The sequence below is a fragment of the Pestalotiopsis fici genome (genome assembly GCF_000516985.1).
Source record: "Pestalotiopsis fici W106-1 unplaced genomic scaffold PFICI_Scf_7, whole genome shotgun sequence".
NCBI classification, from domain to species: domain Eukaryota; kingdom Fungi; phylum Ascomycota; class Sordariomycetes; order Amphisphaeriales; family Sporocadaceae; genus Pestalotiopsis; species Pestalotiopsis fici.
This window is the reverse complement of record NW_006917097.1, coordinates 3,118,947-3,141,601: the sequence shown is the minus strand read 5'-3', so window position 1 is coordinate 3,141,601 and position 22,655 is coordinate 3,118,947. Positions and strand designations below refer to the sequence as shown.

The following is a 22,655-nucleotide window of genomic DNA, read 5'->3' as shown; positions in this document are numbered from 1 at the left end:
CCCAAAAAGAAAAGGACGTATGTTTCAAAAGAGAATAGCATTAATCGTCACGTTCATCATGGTCGTGGTCGTGTGCAGAAGAAGTGTGTCTCAATTGAGGTCCATTTTGGGATGCACAAGTCAATAAGAATGGGCAACTGGTCCTCGATTTGTTTACTTGCGGTTGCTGTACCAATGTAAACAGACGAGACCGCGACAGCCCTGAAGCACAGGCCATTTAGGTATGACGCTGGGCTTCCACAGTGGGCTGGCTTTATCTGTAAGGCGATCCAGACGAGCCCACAGTGATCGGGCAGCGGGAAACTCGCTAGCGGCTTCTCCGCAATCACCAAACTGGTTAGCCCCAGAGACGTGGTTGCCGTGGGCGTGGGCCGGGTGGCTCTTTTGAGGAACTAGTCCCAGACGGGTCATGGGCTTTTGTTGCCAGCAGCTTGGTCCCGATGCGCTGGATAACCCAGAGGTCGGAATTACCTTGTTGCGTGCCCCGTTCACTTTTTGGTGCGATTGAACTTCCAAGGTTGACTGGGGCTGGACTGAAAGCACCAAAAGTCCCAAACAGGCGTTAGGGTCGCGACTGAAGCGCCGATCAATTTCAATCGCCTCCGTGAATAATTAGAATCATCAAACACTCCTGCCCAAATCACTACATTATTGCTGTGCGCGTTCTCCCCGCAGCAAGCCTTGGAGCGAAACAACCAGCAGTCTTCCGCCGACTCGAAAAGCTCTGAAATCACCTTTTCATATCAAAGAGCTGAGCGCGTACTCGTACTGCAACTCCATCGTTTCAACAGCTCTGGTGGTTTTGCTTGCAAGGTCCAAGAACAGCCGCTGGCTTCTATCTCTTCCCTTGCAGGCTAGTTCACTGTCTCGCAGCATTGCGCGACTGTATTGAGTAATCGTTTTTTTGGTATATCAGGCCTCGCAATGATCCTGATTGCACTGGTCGCCTCCAATCAAACACTTAATAAAGACCGTCATTAGCGTCTTTGACTTGTACACTACAAAGAACAAAAACAACACTTCCCACATCAAACGCGTCGCCGATATGTTGCTGGCGATGTTTTGATTTGAGTAACTGTTGTTTCGTAAGATTGTCAGCAGCTTGCTGCCGCACGAACAGACCTGATCCTTCTCAGTCCGAGTCGAGTCCGACTGCAACAAGAGCTGTTCACCATGTCTCGGATACCGAACGACCATGCCCATTTTCCGGGCCAACATCCACAGCATCCATACCCTTTAAGCACGGCACCGAATATTCAATCCGCCTCGTCTTTCTACACGACTCCCCCAGGTCCTATCCCTACAAACACTGCCAGCAACTTTGCTTCCATCAACGGCTCGTTTGAATACAATGGAAGTAGGATTCCTGGATTGGGCATGAGCTGGGGCCATGGAAGCTTTGCGGCACACCCTCGTGAAGCTGAGGGATCTCTTCCAGGCCTTGGAATGGAGCAAGGGCGCTCTTCCCAACCAGCCATTGCACAGGCAGCGCCTACACGTTCCAAGGATGCATTAGAGGAAGGAGAATTGAGCGAGGGCGAACTTGAAGATATCTACGACCCAAAAGGCCCTCACGTGGTATCTCATCCTCCAACACAGCAAACTCAACCTTCTGGTGCCAACGATCAAGCTACTGGCAGCCCTGGAGATGCTGATGGCTCATCGATATATGATACGGGATCGGCTCAGGAGGATATGGTGATTGATAGTACTTCGGCGTCGCAACCTGGGTTTGACGAGGACGACGACTACGAGCCGGGCGAATATGAGCCAGAATATCATCCTAGAGAGAAGTCGGGTTCATATTCGCCACGCCTCTCACCCAAGGAAGCACGGTCTGCGGTTCCTGCAGGTACACACGCAGCTTCCAATGGGCAAGGTGAGCCAATCCCTTCTTACTTTTTTTCTTCTTTCCCTACTTCAAGTCTTTGCTCATCTCATATAGGTACTGCAACTGAACCAGAATATCTGAATGGTCAAAAGTCTTTGAATGAAAGCAGAAAAGCACCATCATCTATCAATCAGAAGATGACACCGACTTCCCCTTCACCTCCTTACAAGTCGTTATCAGAAGCAAAGAAGAAGGCCCAAGAAGCTATTCTCGGACTATGGCCTTTCAAGGTGCGGTATCAAGACTACCTTGACGAGGGCCTCGATCCCCAAACAGTCAAAAGTCTCTTCAAGGAATTGGGCCTGGACGCTTCTTCGCCCAAGCCTGCTACTGTGTCAGCTATCTCTACCACGAAACCACCAATTCCACAGCTAGCAGATTCAGCACAATCTCAATCATCAACCAAAGCTTCCGCTCTACCGCCTGCTCTATCAGACCAGGCAAAGCCAGCTGCGAACCTGGCAAGTACTGGCCAAGAGCCCAAAACGGAGCAGAAAAAATCAGCCCAGGAGGAACGCAAAGATAAGATTGCCCGCATGCTTGCGGAGAAAAGCAAAAAGACTGCAGCTCAGCCTCCACCTGCAGTTGTATCTTCTCCAACTGTGCCTTCTCCGAAGGTACCTCCTGCAGCCATTCCCGCCACCTCTTCTGAGATCACCGAGGCTGCTAAATCCAAGCTTAGGGCTCAAAACAACCAAAAATTGTTGGAAAAGCTCGCTGCGCTCAAGAAACAGCAGGGCACAAAGCCGGAGCCTGGACAGCAGCCAAGCACCCCAGTCGCTCCGGTGAATAAATCCGAACTTCCGGTCGTTTCCACAAGCACTGCAACTTCAGCCAAGCAATCAGTCGATCCGAAACCACCCGTGGTTGAGCCTGATGCGTCATCTGCATCTGGAGGTCAGGTTCATTCTGTTTCGTCGTCTCCGCACCCAGCTCCAACGAGTCGAAACATGAAGAGACCTATAGCTTCAGACTTTGACGGCTATTCCTCCACTAGCAGTGCATTCAAGCGCAATCGCACCCAAGAAACGTTGATTATTGACGTCAGTGACGATGAAGATGTGGAGATGGACTTGGGATCTCCCACAGAGCCTTCCAGCAGTGCAATTCAGGACAGCATCTCTGGCCTGCGAACAAATGTATTGGCCTCACACCCGCCGCTGACTCATTCACGCAGTTGGCATGGCCCCAAATCTAACTCTGCGACGCCAGCTGCACAGACGCCCTCTGGCCATGGCCAGAAACTGGATTTACTGACTCAGCAGATCCAAGAAGCAAGAAGGAGGATTGCGGAGGCTGAAGCCAAGAAGGCAAGCAGGTCAAATGGTGAACCCACGCCCTTGGCACAGTCACCTGCCAATACTCCAGATCCACAGGCACCTGCACTGGCAAAGCCACCGCAGACAGCACAAGGTGAAAGGCGGGATAGAATCACTGCCTACCATATCCCTGTCCTCGATGCTGCGCTTAGGGAAAAGCAGGAGAGGCTCAGGCGGCTGCAAGAGGAAGCTGCTCAACTCGAAATCGAGGTCAAAGCAACGTTGGATGCAAGACAGCAATTGACAATAGAGATGGATAGTCCTGACATTGCCAAGCCCACATCTCCACAGCTCAACGGTTCATTGGAAGCGTTCCCACAAGGTATGTGAAGTCTTTGGATTGCAGTCCTTATTACTGATTTGCAAAGTAGCCGCTCCTGAACCAGCTCATACGGGCGAGGCGCACGTCGCCGCTGTAGTCCCAGAGCCAAATCCAACAGAGGTCAGCAGCAATATTGATTCTAAGGTATCTTCTGGAAAAGACGGATCCGCCGCATCATCACCAAACAACACTTCGATGGAAATCGAATCAGATTCTGCCAGTAGTGGTAGAGTTACAGCAACGGCGATTGTTACAGCTGAGATGCCCTCACAAGTCGATCTTCCATCAGTGGCAACCAGCCCTCCAGGTCCTGAACCGGCCGAGTCTCCTACGCGACAAGAATCTGCGTCATTGTCAGTTGGTGTCGTAGTTGATGCTGAGCCGCAGGATCAGTCGACCACGGCAGTACTTGGCGATGTGCCTCAGGAACAGCCTTCAACGGAACTTGATGTCCCAATGCAGATATCAGACGCGGAAGATGAGGATTATGAGCCACAACCACCCCACATCTCTGATACAGTCCAAGCTTACGGGACTAGTGGAACAGCAGATGAGGTAATTCCGACTCACATAGTGAGGAAACCTGTACTCATCCAAGAGCAGATTCCCGACGAAGAGCCCTATGAACCGAGTCCATCGCAAGTAGCAGAACCAACCACGCAAACGGCATCGAATGCCACGAATGCCACAGCTGGCGATGCACAAAGTCGCTCTGGAAAAGAGCATCCTTTACTGACAACGGAGCAGGCTAAATCTCAAAACGAGTTGTCTGCAAAGGATCTGCTGTCCTATCAGAGCCCTCTCAGATATTTCCATGCCTACAAATTTCATCCTCAGTACATGGAGAATGTGGCAGGCGGCTTGAAATCAATGACTTACAGTTCCAAAATCGACACGTCTCGGCCCATCTGCCCTTTTGTGCTTGATGGCGGTCAGTGCCCAAAGGGACCTGACTGTGAGTTTCAGCATTTTGAGAAGATGGTACTTTCAGGTAAGTATTCGCTTCCCGTTGGCACAACTACCTTGTAAAACTGTATTCTGCATTGTTCTTCCCCCTTTTGAAAAGCTGACCATTGCTCCCCTTTCCACCAGAACCGGCCATTATTGCAGAGCTAGGATCTACAGCAACATACACAGGCGAGCAGAAAGACCGGTTCATCGAAGGCCTTAAGAAGGTTCTGCAAGACCTAAAGACTCGTAAAATCAAAGATTTCGAGAGCATCACCAAGGCTCTTATGGATTACCGGGCCGACTTCTTGGGAGACAAGAGCAAGATTCTGCCTTTGAACGATATTGTTATCTAGGCAAGCTTTCCCCTCAACTAACTTTGCAACAAGAAAGCGGCAATTGCACATACTCGTCGCCTTGTAGTATTATTTTTCTGGCTTTCACAAAAGCCTCTCATTTCCTGGACGCGTCTTAGGCGGACGTGGTACCAACCCTTCCTCATATACGCATTATGCCCAGCTCTTTCTGCCTTGCGGCATAGTTTATGCATTGAAGCATTTTCATGAAAAGAGGTGGATGATATTGGTTTGCCAGCATGCATCGATACCCAATGTTAGCAGTTCGGCACATAGATCTGTGCTGTTTTGGTACATTTGCCAACGAGTCGACGCCTGCCAATGACATCGGTCAGTTCTTATTGCTGCGGAGACATTGCGAAGGCAGAATAACGACGGCGACATGAGAAAAGATGCCAGCTTGGCATATAATATGACAAAGTCATGGGAGGAGCATTGTGCTACATTCCTAGGATGATTCGTAATTTGTCTGCTATTCCCAGCAGGAGACGTGGTCTCATGATCATTCGACGGCGGCACGTCCGCGGAATAGTGAGTTGAGGATACCAGCGCTCTGAAAAGAAATAGCTTGGTAGTGAGCATTTCAATATACACATCAAGACTCAAAACATTGTACCCTTGTGGCTGTTGGATGCCTACCTATCGCTTGCTGTTGACAAGTCTGCATTGTGGAAAGGACGGCTCCCTGACCTCATCAAATATTCTTATAATTCATTGTCGTCCACAGGTTGACCCTCGTCACTGCAAAGTGGATCACGTTTTTCGAGACTTTGGTCAGAAATATTGCGGAGTGTAATTTTGTATCCTAGTTTAGGTGCAGATGGCACTTGAGATACGACATCTCAATACCTTGCTCGAACTACACATCGGAACTGTCCACAATCATGCTGGGTCAAGGCCAGAGTCCCTGCTTACTGACACGTTATTTGTTTGCCTTGACAGAAGCGTCGGTTCTACAGCCCACCTTGTACGACGTCACGCATCACTGGCTGACCGATGCAGGCGACATGTCTTCCCGGCTGCCACGACAGGTGACGGAAAGAAAGAAGGCCCGGATGATGGGCCATGTCAATGCGGCTCGGCCTTGCCACGGGGCGGATGGCTCGAAAACGTGGGCAAGGGAGATATAGTTTCATGTACTCAACCATTGCAAAATGATTGAGGGTATACATGAGAACTACATACAAGAAAGGTATGCATATACAGTGGTTTCGTAAGTGCAGGAAGCTTGGCTGCCAATTTTACACAAGATGCAAAGTAGCCATGCAAGAGAAGGAACAGGACATGGAAAAAAGGCAGCTGAGATCATACTGGGAGCCGAGTGTGACAAATTGGATTGTTTGCAAGATGCCTTAAAGCGCGGATCACCGATTGAGGCATCTGGTACTCCAGACATGCCAGAAACAGAGCGATTGATTGCAACACGATCGGGCTTGTCCGACTTGGCTGTTGTTGATCAGATGGCGCATGTGGTGGACTAGATGATCAAGAGGAGTAGTTATATTTGATTTTTCATGTGACACGTAGAAACCAGAGTGACGAGCTGAATCCTGGTGAAAAGGAAAAGATACCAATAGTTCCAGGCCTTGTGGCGGCGGCGTAGACATCGTAACACCGTCAATGGCTGACAGGCACGGTATTTGATTACACTCATGGTCAGCATAAAGGAGACAGCGAGAGTAAACGAGCGCATAGTCAAGAACATGTCGGTCCGTTTGACTAAAGTCACTGGCAATGAGCCTTGGCCTCAATAGATGAATACTAAGCTGTGTTCATTTGTGCAACTCTAGACCCGGCGGTTCAACAGGAAGGAACACTTTCACATCCAAGGAAAGACAAAGGCAGCAAACTTGCCGCCCAAAATCCACCAGATGGTTTGATCAATGACTTCCACAAAAGGATGAGACCATTAACTTTCGGAGTAAACATTTTTGGTCATCCGTTTACCAAGAAATCTTTAGTCTCGTTTCAGGTTCTTGTCCCAGCGGCGGCAGCAGCAGCAGAGTCACCAAGGACTTTCAGAAAATCCACGAACGCGTCAAGTTGCAAACGCAGTCAGCCCACGTGTGAAGGGACCAGAAAAGCTTTACAACATCTACGCCAACCCAAAAATCGTTTTCACAACTATTTTTAAGTTTTCTAGAAGTCTTCGACATAATTTTTCATCAGGGTTTCTTCCTGCTTTTGCAATCTTTCTTTCATCAAAAGGGACACGCTATCTGTTTCCCACCTCTCTGCGACTTCTCTTCCTCAATCTTTGGCGACTCGATACCAAGGCTGCACCGAAGTGTATCGCGACCGGCGCCAGTCAGCCTTTTCACACATTCTGTCATTTCATTCAACCATTCCCTTTTGTTCAGCAGCAACTTACTCGGATTTCTTGGCCTACGAATTCACAACCATCCCACATCCATAAACTTTCGACGGTGGCTGCTAGGCCAGGTGATGCCCTCCCCCGCCAAAGTTAGGGAATTAGTACCAAGAGCTCGTTCATAAACAAGGCGCACCGAACCGCAAACAAGCTTTCACTTGGACATACCAGTCTTGATCTCCAAAACCCCCACAAATCTTCAACTGATGGGCATCGTGCACGACTGATCCCGATTATCGACTCGCGACTCGGAAGTCGGCAATATTCCATCAAATGTTGACATAAGATCATCATCCCAGCCAGCTGAGATATCACACCTGCTGTGGGAGCTTTGAACAACAGTAGCGATACACAACACCATTAGTATCCATATCCGTCACAATGGCATCTGATGGTGGCTATGCGCCGTTGCCGCCCGAGAGCGACACCCTATACCATCTGCCCAATGTTCACAGGACCGGTCTCATTGCCGTAGGAACCGCCGCCCTGATTTCATTCATCTCGACCACCGGCCTATTTCTCTTCCTTACATACAAGCTCCTGGCTGATCTCGTCGACAGATGGAGTCACCCACGTCAGCGGCAACGCGGCTCTATTGAGCAGAGCATCGACCTGGGTGACAGACACTATTCTATGCACGAGTCTGTCGTTGGTCATGACTCCAAGTCGGACACAGTTCCCATGACCACCTCCTCTGAGAAGAGAGCTCGCAATCCTTTTCCTCTGCTCATCTACAACTTGTTGCTGGCCGAGATGCAAACCGCTCTTGGATACACCCTCAACCTTGAGTGGGTGATTCGCGATGGCATCTACGTCGGCACGAGCACCTGTTGGGCTCAGGGCTGGCTGAACAACATTGGTATTTTGAGCAGCAGCATCTTCTTCGTGTCCATCTCCATCAACACATATCTCTCGGTCGTCCAAGGCTGGCGACCACCTCAATGGTTCATATTAACCTGGATTACGTTCTGCTGGCTTTTGTCAGTCTTTCTCACCTCTGGTGGTATCATTGCCACAAACAATGGACGAGATGCAGGAGGCTGGTATGTCAGAGCCAATACCTGGGTAAGGCATACTCATTTCTCATTTATTTGATCAACGTGGGAGAAATAAAAGGCTAACAACTCGTCTCTTAGTGTTGGGTCAACTCTCAGTACGCCTCAGCACGCCTTTGGGCCGAGTGGGCCTGGATCCTCGCATCTATCCCCATCACCATCATACTTTACACCATGGTCTTCTGGTCTCTCTGGCGCGAGAATAGATCATCAAGACACCTGCCTAGAAGACACTTACCGCTCCACGAGCCCAATCTTCCTTCGGGTCATCATCCGGCATTTCTGGTGTATCCCTTCATCTACATTGCCTGTACCAGCCCCTTGGCCATTGCGCGTCTCATCACGGTTGCCGGAGGCAGTCCCAGTGTGACATACTACTGCATTGCCGGTCTGACCCTGGGCACCAACGGCTTTTGGAATACCATTCTATGGTCGACCACAATGCTATTCAGCACGCCCGAGGACATGCGCAACACGGGCCTTGACCAGTTTTCTTTCATCCGGACCCCAATCACGCGCCGCTACGGCAACATTGTCCACATCAATGGCCCCGCCAGCAGGCGCACCACCAATAACGCCAGTGGACTTGACGGCGTCGTCGGCACATCCTCTCACGGTGGTGGATGGTGGTGGTGGAACCTTGGCGGCCAGACGCGCTGGAAGGGCGCCCACTCGCGCAACACGAGCCAGCAGTCCCTGCACCGCGAGATCCGCGTCACCCCTCCCCCTCCCGAGACGGGCATCCAGCTCGATGTGGTCACGACCGTCGAGCACGAGTTCATCAATGACGGCGGCGGTGCCACGGCAGCTGCTGGACACGATGACTTGATTCTTTCTCACCACCCCACCAAGGCCGACAGCACCATGACTGCCGACAGCGGCATGGGCAAGGAGTCGGCTGATCGTATCAGCATGTATCGTCCCCCGACTTTGTAAGAGAAGAAATCACGGGGACAATAATGGAGATGAAGATGCAGATAGAGAGAAGACTATGAAAGGGGTGTTAACTGAGCACCACAAGGGTGTTTGACACGAAGATGACACGATATTGTTGTCTGGACGCAGACCTTTCGACGCCCCAAATGCAATGTCTTAGGGATGAATACCTCACGAGCCCTCAATGGAGGAGGTCAAAGAACCAATGGATTGTATCATACTGAGGAGATATCTCCTAGTCAAGGAGAGTATCTTGCTATATTTTGCAAGTTACTGCAACGAGGTGTCACCGAGTCGGTTGACGTCCAATATTTGCAGGTTGAGCAGCACCCACAGCATAGGAGCCCTGAATAGTTGCAAAAATATAAAGTCCGAGCATTCGGTTCACGAAATCATCCGGCAGGTAAAGCGTTTTTGTCTCGTATTTTGTGTATGTGGCTTGTTCTCATTAATATAATATGTACACCTTAATCCTACAGTAATGTATGAGGTCGCTCAAAACTTGACCCAAGGATTCCATCCGACGCAGGATCCCTTGGCAATTTGAAAGCTAATCAAACTCAGCACCTCAATGAGTCCAGTAAAGATTATGACACCCCAGTAGCTACCACCACAGGCCGTGACAAGGCTGCCGCCAATGGGGATACCAATGAGGCATGCAAAACTAGCGATGGTGTAGCAAGTGGCATAATAGCGGCCGTACTGCTGGGTATGGCACAGCTGCCCAACGCACACGGGCGTGATGGAAATATTACTGCCGGTGCCAAAGCCAAATAGAATGGCGAAAATCACCAGGCCGGGCAGAGTCTTGCCGGCAGGCAGCCAGATGCCGAGCGAGGCCACAATGGTGATGAAAACGGATATCATGTTGCTATTGAAGGGACCGATCCGGTCGGCCCAGTAGCCCGGCAATAGCCGTCCAACTACCGAGGACGCGTTCAGGATTGTCAGAATGTAGAAGCTGATACCCTGGTCGAAGCCGGCGTACAGCGCATAGGACGAGATATAGGCAATAGGAATGAAGAGGGCAAACTCGAGCATGAATACGCCAATCGTGGTGAACAGAAAAGCCTTGTCCTTGAAGATCTTGAAGTCGGGGTGAATGCTCGAATTGCGGGCGGCGGGCAGTCGCCGATGGACGAGCAGGTTGCATATGGCCGAGAGAAAGAGGCAGATGAAACCAACAATCCGAAGTCCCCACGCCCAGCCCAGACGATCAAAGAGGCGCTGCAAGATGAGGGGGAAGATCACACCGCCGACGCCGCCGCCTGAACTCGCGATGCCAGTAGCCAGCCCACGCCTGGCTTTGAAGAAGTGGCCGACAGCTGTAAAACATGGAGTGAAGACGAGCGAGGTACAGATGCCATTAAGCAGAGAGAAGACGAGGACAAAGTGCCAATACTCTGGAGACATTTATTAGCTTTGATCATTGTGCCCAAACATTTTTGCACGACTGCTGCAAGATAAATTGGAAAACATTCATAGAAACTTACGAGTGCAAATGCTCATAAGCATCAGACTAGCAACGCTCCCCAGGCCTCCAGGTATGATGAGCCATCTAGGACCATACTTGTCAAACAATGGTCCAATATAGACGCCACCTCCAAAAGCCAGAAATGTGTATATCGAGTATATCCAGCCTATGGTACCTTCATTATAGTCCGATAGTTGGTGTTCTGCATTGTATGTCTGGAGGACGGCAATGGTATTCATGACTCCCAGGGAGCTCACAAGTCCGCACCATGCGCCGAAAACCACGAGCCACGCCTCTAGGCCACCCTCCGGATAGGTCTCATCTTGCAACAAGGCTTGCGGGTCGGAAGCCGCATCGGAAGTGTTGCCAATCGCTTCAGGCTCGCCTTGCACCTCGAATAATTGCGGGTTGACATTGATGTGGTCATCAGTCTGTCGCTCTTTAGTTTGATCAGCGTGAAGCTTTGAGAGGCTCTCCACAGCCGCCTTCTGGGGCTCAGTGCTAACTTGCCCTTTTTCTTCCATGATATTGAGAAGGACTAAGAACCGCAAGGGCGTCTGGACGATCTCAAAAGACGGACCCGTTCAGCGTAAACGATCGTGACTTGTCCCAGGCCGGTTGGACTGGTGGCTGGACTAGAAGGCGCATTCTTAGAAAGGGCGACGAGCAGAGAAAAGAATTTCTCCAGGATTGTTCGAGACCTTGTCGGATCACTAACCGAGAGTTCGGCTTCGGCTTGGCCCCAGGAATAGCTTCCGTCCGGGGTCGGCGCACCTTGGAGGAGTTATGTCCTAGGGCTAATGCACGCCTCCGCACTCCACAGTCTGGCGGATATCCACTGCAGAAAGCTCGTCGCGATCCTGGGGTGGGGGTTTGGAATCCTCAAGATAAAATGTTCGAATGCCATTACGTACAGCCATGCTTGTACAGGCATCTCTTCGGTTTCCGAGAGTCTGCACCACATCCTGGCAAATCGTGCAACTCCGACAAGATGATGCAAATAAATTTCCCCTGGCCAATAGCTTGCGAGTTTACATTATACACTAACTTTTTTTTTTTTTTCTGAAAATGGCCTATTACAAGACATGGTTGGTCAGCCTCGAGAGCGTCAAGTCGATGATCTCACAGCTGATCGCCTTGAAAATCCTTCGGCGATTGCAAGGATCAATACAGAATAGGCAGCACCAGGGACAAGGACTGACTTTAGTAAGCCGCTGGTTTGATCTGGTCTGAAAACGTTTAGGTTTGTAGGCCTGGGTATCATATTCATAGTCCATGGACAATAACATTGAGCATGTGTGCTGAAGCAGGAAGGGGACCAAAGAGTTCATGTTGTCGGCCATATGAAGAGATCATTCTTCGTCCTCGTCGTCCACTTCTTCCATCGTCACTGTCCGTGGACCTGGTGCCGCCGGTGTTGCTGTAGTTGTGCCAAGATAGCCCTCCTGCTCCAAGCGATCTGCTTCGTCGGGCTCCATAAGTCCAGATCGGCCTTTGCTCTTCTCCATCTTCATTCGCACTGCTGTCGGCATGAATGCGCTGACTGCTTCCTTCTTGAGGTCACGAATGACTGGCTTGGCTTCATATACTGTTTGTGCTGCGACCGGGGCTGCAGGAGCAGAGGGCTCTTTGGTAGCTTGGCGCTCCCCGCCTCCTCTACCTTCTCCTAAAGGTATGTCGTTGGCATTTGCTCGTCTCGCCCGCCTCTTTGCCCACCACTGGTCCAGTATCTCCTTGGGAATCGGTGGGGGTGTGTCCCGCGGCATGGGTATTCTTTTCACGTCCTCGGGCACATCGTCTTCGTCGCTGGTTACGTCCTCCTGGTCGCGTCGTCTTTTGCCCAGTACGCCCTGGCCTCCAGGCCTCGGGCCATTACGACCGAAAGTGGGTGCTTGGTCGCCGAGCGCCTCCCGGGCCTTCTTGACCTGCTTCAGGTCTCGCTCGAGGCTTTCCAGTAGCGATTCTTCATGTTTTGTGAGCTTGCCGCCGCTAGAGGTGATCTTCTTGAGGTCTTCGATTTGTTTCTGTATGCGTTCCGGGTTGCGCTTGGCGAGCTTTTCATTCCTGCGAGCTGAGGCTTCAGCCTTTCCTGTTGTCAAGACGCGTCGGTCAGTAGGTCGTTGATTTGAGCAGCAAAGAAATTGCATCCAAGTCACGTACCCTTCTTGATTTCCTTGGCCTTGTCGGCTTTGCGCTGGGCCTGGACGGGATTGAAGTTGCGCTCTTTCGGCATGGTGGGTTATCCGGGATGCAGCAAGTAAATTGGGGTTGAGAGGAACAGAAGATGACGTCGCAAAACAGTAAGGGTGAAGCTCTCTACGATAAGCTTTTCCGATAGAGATCGGACGATCCTTCCATGAGCCAAGGCTGACCAAATAAAACCCGACTGGCTGCGGAGCCTTTTTGCTTCTTGTCAGTGGGGAGCTGTTACTGTATGCATGTTGCATTCGTACACTGTACATGGCATGTAAACAATGCCTATTGTTTTGTACCTATCATAGCTACCTAGGTGCACAAATCATGTTGTGACTGCTATGATTATCCCGAGCAGTATTGACTTTTCTTCATGGCTTAGGTTACTGATTGAAGAACCTAGAAATGGCCTGGTTATTCAATGTGAAGAATGCGAACAACAGTTGTGCTTGTTCCACTAGGTATACTAGCAGCTGCTCAACCCGATTACTAGGTATAACAAATGCGGGCAGACCGAGCTTGCGAGCACAACAAGTGCCTGTAATTTCCCGTGGACATCCAATGCCGTCACTGGAATCTCAAATTCAGCTTAAAGTCATTCGAGTACGGAATATTGTTCGCAGGACATCAAAGAAGACAATACAACGTGAACCTAGTGCTTTATTTAGTGCTTCGAAATCGTCGCCCGTTGGTATTGTTAGGAGCACTGTGGGATCTGAGCTCAGTGAGCCCGAGCTTGAGGAACAGGGGTCATAACGTGTTTTGCCCAGGGCTAGTCACTAATGCGGTTAGAGAGCTTAGCGAGATCGTGGAACGAAGATGCGTCCCCAGGGGCCGCTGCTGGGGCGACGGGTGTTGACTGTGACGTTGGGCAGGTAAATGCTTGGGTAGGCAATCTATTGACCCCACCATATCGGCGGCACCCTCTAGTCCCCACCAACGACGCCCAAGTAGTAACCTTCATAAACCCAAGCATCACTTCTGGGCGAAATCAAACACTAGATTTTTCTCGGGAGAAGTCAGGGACGGCAGGTTATTTGGCATTCTTTTCTTTCATTCACTGCTGCGACTCGCCGCCGCGACTCGTGTGCATCCATTTCTCTGTTCACAGTACATCTTTTGTCTCCATCTCCATCAGACTGGGTCAATCACCTGTGTTGTTACCTTGCCCACCTATCGCGCGCATCCAAAAACAAACCGTCTCTCCAGCTGCATGACCAGCACGCAGACTGCATCCACATAGTCGTTAGGCCTGGCCAGGCACTTTGGACACCGCATCTTCAACCCCCTTCTCCGAGTACCGGAAAATAATTGGTCTCAGCCCCATTTCACTCGCGGAAAACCCAATGATGGCAAGCTTCATCGCCAACATGTTTCCAGGTAGCGGGGCAAAAGAGGCCAAGTCCCCTCTTGGGGAGCGACCTGGCACTCCGATTCGGAACAGCTTCATTGAGCCGCCCTCCACTCCTCTGGGCAGCCCAAGCAAGCGGACTATTCCTCCAGGCGCCAATGATCTTCCTGTCGCCTTTGAAAGTTCCATGAAACTTGGCGCTACCACTGGACTTGAGAGTCCCTTGAAGCTGCGGCCTCAGACTCTGGCCGCTCCCTTGTCACCAACCAAGAGCAACTTACAATCTCTAGATGATGACTATTTTGGCACCTCTTCGCCGCCTCTCGACCAAAGCGTCATCCACAAGACCAAGACCATGGCATCGACCGGCAGTCCTCTGAAGAAGCAGGGCCAAGAGAACACACCGCCCTCGCGCATTCCCGTTATTGGTTCCAACTCTCCATACACGCACAACCAAGCCGCCATTTCCAGACACGAACTCTACCAACTCAACAGGCCGTCTCCCAGCTCAAACAAAAAGTTCAACACAAACAGAGGCCTTACACCCGAGGAGCTAGAGACGTTGAAGAAGCCCAACGTTCGCCGCATGGTCAATGTCACGCAGTTGTACTTTCTCGATTACTACTTTGATCAGATCACCTATGTCGGCGCACGACAGAACCGCCTTAACGCCTTTCGAGAGGAGAACCCAGCTCCCGAGGACGGCAACGACGAGACGTACAGAGACTTGTGGAAGAAGTATTGTGGTCGAGAGCGCGCAAACCTGCGCAAACGTCGCGTTCGTCTTCGACATGGCGATTTCCAGATCCTTACACAGATTGGACAAGGCGGCTACGGTCAGGTATACCTCGCTCAAAAGAAGGATACTAAGGAGGTGTGTGCTTTGAAGGTCATGAGCAAGCGACTGCTCTTCAAACTGGATGAGGTGCGCCATGTCCTGACCGAACGAGACATTCTCACGACTGCCAAGAGCGAATGGCTGGTTCGCCTCTTGTATTCGTTCCAGGACGACAAGAGCATATACCTTGCCATGGAGTACGTCCCCGGTGGTGACTTCAGAACGTTGCTCAACAACACTGGCGTTCTCTCGAACCGCCATGCCCGCTTCTACATTGCCGAGATGTTCTGCTGTGTGGATGCTCTGCACCAGCTAGGTTACATCCACAGAGATCTCAAGCCAGAGAACTTCTTGGTTGATTCGACCGGCCATGTCAAGCTGACAGATTTTGGACTGGCGGCCGGTATGCTGGCTCCGGCACGAGTTGAATCGATGCGCATCAAGCTTGAAAAGGCGTCTGAGACCAAAGTTCCCTTCGGTAAGCCCATGGAACAGCGCACTGTAGCAGAGCGCCGGGACGGTTACCGATCGATGCGTGAGAAGGACGTGAATTACGCCAAGTCCATAGTAGGATCGCCTGATTACATGGCTCCCGAGGTCTTGCGAGGAGACGAGTATGACTTCACAGTTGACTATTGGAGTCTGGGATGCATGTTGTTTGAGGCACTTACGGGATTTCCTCCCTTTGCCGGTTCTACTGCCGACGAGACTTGGAGAAACCTCAAGCATTGGAAGGATGTGCTCAAGCGCCCCGTCTGGGAGGATCCCAACTACTTTCTCAGCAACCGCACCTGGTCTTTCATCACAACGTAAGTCGCACTTTGCAACACACCTTGTCCTCTGCTTTGGTTCAAACAAAAACTAACATGTTGCATGTGTATAGTTGTATCAACTCGCGATCAAAGCGATTCTCGAATATCAAGGATATCTACGAGCATCAATACTTTAGCGAGGTTGATTGGAACATGCTCCGGCAGACAAAGGCACCCTTCGTCCCCGAGTTGGACTCGGAGATGGACGCCGGCTATTTCGATGACTTTACAAATGAAGCTGACATGGCCAAGTACAAAGAGGTCCATGAGAAACAACAGGCCCTTGAGACTATGGCAGATCGCGATGACGAAATGGCCAAGTCATTGTTTGTCGGTTTCACGTTCCGTCATCGCAAGCCCACCACCGAGGATGGAACTCCTCGGAAACCGATACCCAAAGACGATGGCTTTGGCACGATGCTATAGGGCAGGCGGCCATTGACGAGTTTTGTGGGGGGGCAGGCAGAGCAAGTGTGGGATTAGCAGGGTTCAGCCGTTTTCTTGTTTGACAGTTATAGGGGGCAAGGGATTGAGACAAGACATGGCTGCTGGAAAGTTTGCAGCCAAAGCCCTTTCTGGTCAGTCTTTGGTTTTGATTGGCACATGCATAATGATTTGGAGTTTAAGGAGACGATGGGACGGAAACTCCACAGGATAGCATATGAGGACGTGCTTGGTTGATACACATTTTCCAGAAGGGGGGGCTCAAGGGTAATGAATGCCATCGTGCCGCGTGATGGCATACCGGAACAAGATGTCCTGCTTTGATCAATAAATAAGTGTAAATTATTTTTTTTTCTCTCATATTCCTTCCATGTTTTCCTCATGCTTGTGCTACCATGTCTGCTATGTTGTGTCTTGTGAGATGATTTTCGTGGTTCCTCGACTTACACGCATGTTTCGGACACCACGGTGAATACCAATCATCCCCCAAATCCAATCCGAGCAAATCATATTGTGACGTTTGTATCAGCTGGAGTGCCTGCCCACATCATTTCCGTGGCCCAGTCGTGGTTCTTTTACGCTAGACTGAGGCATTCGATACTAAATATAACAAGTTCTGGCTCGCTTCTCTGTACCAAACCCCGATGGATTGGTTCGCATCGTGGTTTGTGTTTAGTCGGCACAGGATGAGAAAGTGCTTACTGCGTTGAACTTAAAGGATTACAATTGGACCAAGAGCATTGCAAGGAGCGTTTTTTTGTATTGTGTGAGTGCCAGATTTTGGTCAATCAAAAAGCTGGCTGTCAGACTTTCGGAACCGAATCCTGTGTCGGACTACCCCAACTTACTCCCCGTGTCGGTTTTATACTTCAGCTCAATCTCAACACCACCGAGTCCAGCAGCCAGTCGCCATGACTACAGCCATTAAATGCGATGGTAGGCTTGCGTGTCAATACCCGCTAATGCCAGATCCCCGATGTTGCAGTAATGGCTTGCTTGTTTGTTCGCGCCTGTCACACGCGAGAATGGACAGAGCTGGCTGGCTGGAGACGACAGCATCACGGACATCGGGGCCAGTCTTCACCGACTTGGTTGCAAGCTCGACAGACATTTGAGTCCATACTACCCTTCGACTACTGTCAGGTTCGCGGTTCATTCCATAGACGGCGTACATAGCTGCCAGCCACAAACGCGCGGCTCGCAGCTCATAGCCATCTAACTATGCAGAAGCGCGGATGGTGCACTTGTTTGGCGAGATCAAAGGCGGCGAGAAGTCCTTCTTTGGAAACAGCACTCCTACAGCATTGCACATACAGACACACGCGTCCATCATGCGTAAGAAGGGGATGGGCGATTCTCAGGATCCCCAGCAGTGAGAGCTGTCTTACCCTTCTCTTACCAGCCAATGTGATCTGCACTCCCTGATTGGGGGCAAAGTTCCAGAGGAACGTACTACCTATAAGCTTTTCTCTTCTTTCTTTGCAAGTGGTCAGCAAAAGTCTATGTGTGTTTTGACGTAGACGCGCACGTTTCCCCGGGCTTTCTCCTGCTTGTCTCGTCTGTCTGGTTTCTCTAGCCCCTCATGTTTACGTTTTCTTTTTCTGGGTTGGGCTGTTCGTCGTTCCGGGCGACCCAAACGGCGTTCACATTAGTCTCTCACCCCTTCTCTTCGGTGTCGGTCTTTACTTGGGACACATCTGACACTTTCACCGGTCCGCCTTCTTTCTTGTACATGCAAGTCCGGTGGAGCCCCATTCAAACGGTCAGGCCTGCATATATAAGTACAGACAGATAAGCTCTCTCTGCCTTGACCATAAATTTCTCATCTTGCTTATCTTGCATGCTTCTTGTTATCGCACAGGTCATACATGATACATTGTTGTCAAGACTTATATTCTACTGGTTCTACTCACTCTGTGGTCCCCAGGAGAGAAACATAGGAGCAATTTCAGGAATTGGGTGACCCAATCTTCTTCATCATGAAGTACTCAGCTGTAGCAGCCGTTCTGGCACCAGCTTTTGCTTCAGCACAATGGTGGGCAGGAGCTCCAGGCTGTGCCGTAAGTTTCCCTTACCTCTCTCTCCCCCTGTCATATACATTAGACATGCACCTGGGACCAAGTTAGGTCACATGCTCAGAGTCATTATTGATACAACATACCTTACCATTGCCACCCTCTTATACAAATTATACAAACAGAGAAACTGACCAAAGTCCCAGCAATCTTGTCTTTCTTCCGCATATGGAGGTAACGCATCAGCCACGTCGGCCAACTGGCCCTCTCAGACAGACTATTGCGATCAAAACAATGGGAACAATGTTGGCGCATGCCTAAGCAACAGCTGCTCGGCCACGTCCACGGCCTGGTCTTCGTACCAGGCCCTGTCGTCTTCGATCTGCGCCCAGTGGGCCTCGTGCACCTCGGCCGGAAGCACCGGCGTCCACACCATTACGGTCCCATCCGGTACAGTGACGTGGGGCGCGCCAGGAGGCTGGCCTACGAACGGTTGGGGAGGAGGAGGAACCAACAATGGTTGGGGGCCCGGCAGTCATGCCGGAGCCGGTGACCACCCGGGAGGACCACCGGGCGGCTGGGGCAGCGACGGAGGCTCGTCGCTGTGGTCGCAGTGGGCCTCGGCGGCGCAGCAGAGCGGCGGGGCGCACACGTGGACGGGCGGCGTCTTCACGGTGACGGGGTGCGTGGGCGACGGCTCGCCGTGGTTCGCGGGGCCGGGCGGCGGCTGGAACAACTACGGCGGCTTCAACGGCTGGGTGGGCTGGGGGTCGGGCTGGTCGCAGGGTCCCGCGAGCACGGCCACCGTCACGTACACGACCACGGTGGCCGATAATGGCAAGAATGATGTCACCGTCATCACCGGCATGGCTACCGTGGCGGCTGCAGTCAGTGGCGATGTTACGACGACTCAGACGCTGGGCCTCGTCGCGGGTTCGGCCAGCTCTACTGCCAATGCTGCCGCAGCCCCCATGAGGCTTGGTGGTGGTGGGCACGAGGGCGGTATCGTTACGAGCATGTGTGGACTTGCTTTGGGCTTTGTGGTTGGCATGGCTCTAATTTTGTAGTTTGGGCGCGCACGTGGCCATGGATTAACGAATATGAGGCAATGGCGTTTTCCGTTCAATTATTTATTGGATTTGCCTATTACGGTACCTACCTGATTACGTCGAGGTCTTTACTTGTCATCATTGGATGGGGGGGTTTGCTGGCACTGGATAAAAAAACGGGAAACATTCAGGTTAATTCTAACTCGCTTTGGATAACACAATTCATCACAGTGTACAAAGTAAAGTCATGCTCTTGGTGTCTTGTGGTTGATATGAATATGAATTTGTTGTGGTTGTGGTTGTGACCAGTTATGATGCTTACCTAGGTATACTACTATTGTACAGTAAGTGGAAGTTGTCCCAGACTGTACGAGTCGTCTCACTCATCATGATTCTCGGCTTGGATATTCCTTTTCTGGTGTACAGAATCCATGAAAATCTCTCACCAAAAGTCCCATGTCGCATCTTGATTATCTGGCCTGATTAAATGAGACATTAACGCTCACTCGGCACCCGAATTTGCCGCATTCCGGGTGGGAATCCTCTTCTCTCATGGCTCACTCACAGCTCGTGATGATATATACTGCGTATTTGTGCGCACTTCTGCTCTATTTTTTTTCCTGCGCTGGGCGGGGTCGCACGGGCCACGATTGGCCTTCATCAGCTAATATGACCAACCGACTGACCACTTTCTAAAGTTTCCCCCTTCATCCGGGCAATCGGAAATCCTACATCTATTCATTCACACATATATTTATTTACCTTCCTAAAAACCCGAAACCCATGACGCAAGTGGAAAATTCTACTGGTGATCAGCATTGGATGAGTTGCACATGAAGAAACAAGTCCAGCACTGAATTTCCCCTCCGACCAAACAGGTGAGCTGATTTCCTAATTCCACCACTTTCTCCCCCTCGCCAGTGTCTTTCCCCCCTTCCTTTAGCTTCCGGGTTCCCAGTCAGACTTTCCGCACTGTATCCCCAAGACCCCGGGCGAGCGCAGCCGGTACCGAGGTCCCTGGGCAAAAATAGCGGCTCCGGGTACCGGTCACCCACGGAGGGGATTGATCATACAGCTGCACGCCCAAGGCAAATTGCCATTCCATCCTTTTATACAACCTGCATCTTTCCCACTACCCTCATAGTCCCCTTTGATCTTCGATTCGCACCTTTAAATCTGCAAAACAAGGACATGAAGAAATAAAAAGAAAAAGATTGTCTTCTCGAGTGCTATCATCATTATACTCCCACTTTTAATCACTTGCACTTACACAATATGGCACAGCAACAGTCCCCCCAATCCCCTGCCTCGCCACCACACGAGAGTCAGACACCTGCTCTCAGTCTCTCATTTAAACTCACACAAAACAGGCCTTCGTCAAGGTCTTCATCAGTCTCGTCAGTGGCATCGCAAGACACCATGGCAACCGCCTCGACACAGGGCACGTCCACCTCCATACAGGAAGAGAATGCCTATTTCGCGGCCAACCCTGCCACCAAAACCCTGGCAAACCATGTCGCTCTGGCGCGAGAGTTTATCAACTACCACGCCGAGGGTAACCGGCGTGTCGTTTTGATCACCTCGGGTGGTACCACTGTGCCTCTGGAGAAGCAGACGGTCCGTTTCATTGACAACTTCAGCGCCGGTACCAGAGGTGCCACCTCGGCCGAGTACTTTCTGGAAGCCGGCTATGCCGTCATCTTCATGCACCGACAGTTCTCGCTGCTACCGTACAGTCGGCATTACAGCCACTCCACCGACTGCTTCCTGGACTTCATGTCCGAGGGCGACAACGGCAGCGTCGTTGCCAACACGGAGCACCAGGAGAAGATGCTCAGAGTGCTGCGAAAGTACAACTCGGCCAAGAGGAACCGCATGTTGCTCATGCTGCCCTTTGTGACCATTACCGACTACCTGCACGAGCTGCGGTCGATAGCGCAGCTGATGCACCCCCTCGGACCCAATGGTCTGCTTTACCTTGCCGCTGCCGTGTCGGACTTTTTCGTTCCCTCAGACCGCATGGCCGAGCACAAGATTCAGAGCACCAACGCCACGGATGCCCTGTCACCTGAAGCATCGACGGCCACAAAGATCCAGGACGAGGAGGCCTTTGACAATTTCGACTCATCGCCAAGTGTGCCGCGCAGCAAGAGACTCATAATCGATCTCGACCCCGTGCCCAAGTTTCTCAAGAACCTGGTCGACGGCTGGGCGCCCGAGGGCATGATTGTTTCATTCAAGCTGGAGACGGACCCGGCTATCCTGGTCCACAAGGCAAAGTACTCGCTGGACCGGTATCAGCACCACCTCGTCATTGGCAACCTGCTCACGACGCGCAAGTGGGAAGTCGTATTCGTCGCCCCCGGCCAGCGGGACCGGTGGATCCGGGTGCCCCGGACGCGCAGGCGCAAGTCGGCGAGCGGCAACGAGGAGCTCGTCGGCGCCGCCGACAGCGAGTGGATCCAGGACAAGCCCATGGACCCCGCGACCCTTCCCGAGGGGGAGCCGGGCATGGAGATTGAGAGCCTGATCATCCCCGCCGTGCAGGAATTACACGACAAGCACGTGGAGGAGTTCAAAGCGAAAGTGGCCCAGAAGTAAACGACTTGGAAGAGGAGCAGAAGAGATGAAAAGAAACAGTTGTACACACTAGACAATCCTTGGGTCATGAAAAACACCCCCAGCGATGAGATGCTTTCCCTTATCCCTACTTTGCTACATGCCTGAATTTATCATGAGGCAGCACCAAGCAATTGGGGAGAGGTTTATTTGGCATAGATGGCTGCAATATATGTATTTGTAGCCGATATTATATTCCAATTCCCATGATTCAGGCCTGGAAATAGACGTCGGAAGAACTTGCCCATAACAGCGTCTTTACAGCCAAGATGCTTGTGCCGTGCATCTCTCGCAGCAGAACGTGCGGCCCACTGCCGGTAAAAGCCAAGAGTGCTTTGCATGGGTTCTCAATTCCAAGCTTACGGCTCAGCCAGCCAAGGCCAGGTACCGATCGCTGACCTGCATAAGCTATGCAAGCCAAGTCGATCATCTCCCAGGTGGGATGCATCTGACCTCCCAAAAATCAATACATACATGATAGAATGCGTATGCAACGCTCTGAATATGCCGTGGCATTGGGAAACGTTGCAAGAAGTTGGTGCTAATACATTACGAATTGCTCTACTCGTGCGGCACTCACACTGCATAATCACGGGTCAACTCCTATACTATATGGCGAGCTGGTGTCTATCCCAGGTCCCGAGGTACCGGCACCTTCTTCT

General features: G+C 51.3%; 7 protein-coding genes across 7 annotated transcripts; 5 read left to right on the top strand and 2 right to left on the bottom strand.

Annotated features, from left to right (window-relative positions):
* Nucleotides 1–1,446: 1,446 nt before the first annotated feature.
* Nucleotides 1,447–4,836, top strand: PFICI_10575 (uncharacterized protein; the record flags this gene model as incomplete). The annotated part of the gene is made up of 4 exons (XM_007839156.1): nt 1,447–1,879; nt 1,946–3,532; nt 3,579–4,523; nt 4,625–4,836. 4 exons carry the CDS (start codon nt 1,447–1,449, stop codon nt 4,834–4,836), a joined length of 3,177 nt encoding a protein of 1,058 aa, XP_007837347.1.
* Nucleotides 4,837–7,588: 2,752 nt separating this feature from the next.
* PFICI_10574 (uncharacterized protein) lies at nt 7,589–9,198 on the top strand (the record flags this gene model as incomplete). Its single annotated transcript, XM_007839155.1, has 2 exons — nt 7,589–8,272; nt 8,344–9,198. 2 exons carry the CDS (start codon nt 7,589–7,591, stop codon nt 9,196–9,198), a joined length of 1,539 nt encoding a protein of 512 aa, XP_007837346.1.
* Nucleotides 9,199–9,693: 495 nt separating this feature from the next.
* PFICI_10573 (uncharacterized protein) lies at nt 9,694–11,196 on the bottom strand (the record flags this gene model as incomplete). Its single annotated transcript, XM_007839154.1, has 2 exons — nt 9,694–10,601; nt 10,692–11,196. The coding sequence occupies 2 exons, from the start codon at nt 11,194–11,196 to the stop codon at nt 9,694–9,696; spliced, it is 1,413 nt and encodes a 470-aa protein (XP_007837345.1).
* Nucleotides 11,197–12,024: 828 nt separating this feature from the next.
* Nucleotides 12,025–12,905, bottom strand: PFICI_10572 (uncharacterized protein; the record flags this gene model as incomplete). Its single annotated transcript, XM_007839153.1, has 2 exons — nt 12,025–12,761; nt 12,833–12,905. The coding sequence occupies 2 exons, from the start codon at nt 12,903–12,905 to the stop codon at nt 12,025–12,027; spliced, it is 810 nt and encodes a 269-aa protein (XP_007837344.1).
* A 1,309-nt stretch (nt 12,906–14,214) lies between these two features.
* On the top strand, nt 14,215–16,292 carry PFICI_10571 (Serine/threonine-protein kinase sid2; the record flags this gene model as incomplete). Its single annotated transcript, XM_007839152.1, has 2 exons — nt 14,215–15,863; nt 15,938–16,292. 2 exons carry the CDS (start codon nt 14,215–14,217, stop codon nt 16,290–16,292), a joined length of 2,004 nt encoding a protein of 667 aa, XP_007837343.1.
* Nucleotides 16,293–18,289: 1,997 nt separating this feature from the next.
* Nucleotides 18,290–19,392, top strand: PFICI_10570 (uncharacterized protein; the record flags this gene model as incomplete). Its single annotated transcript, XM_007839151.1, has 2 exons — nt 18,290–18,370; nt 18,532–19,392. The coding sequence occupies 2 exons, from the start codon at nt 18,290–18,292 to the stop codon at nt 19,390–19,392; spliced, it is 942 nt and encodes a 313-aa protein (XP_007837342.1).
* Nucleotides 19,393–20,649: 1,257 nt separating this feature from the next.
* On the top strand, nt 20,650–21,975 carry PFICI_10569 (uncharacterized protein; the record flags this gene model as incomplete). Its single annotated transcript, XM_007839150.1, has 1 exon — nt 20,650–21,975. One exon carries the CDS (start codon nt 20,650–20,652, stop codon nt 21,973–21,975), a length of 1,326 nt encoding a protein of 441 aa, XP_007837341.1.
* Nucleotides 21,976–22,655: the final 680 nt, after the last annotated feature.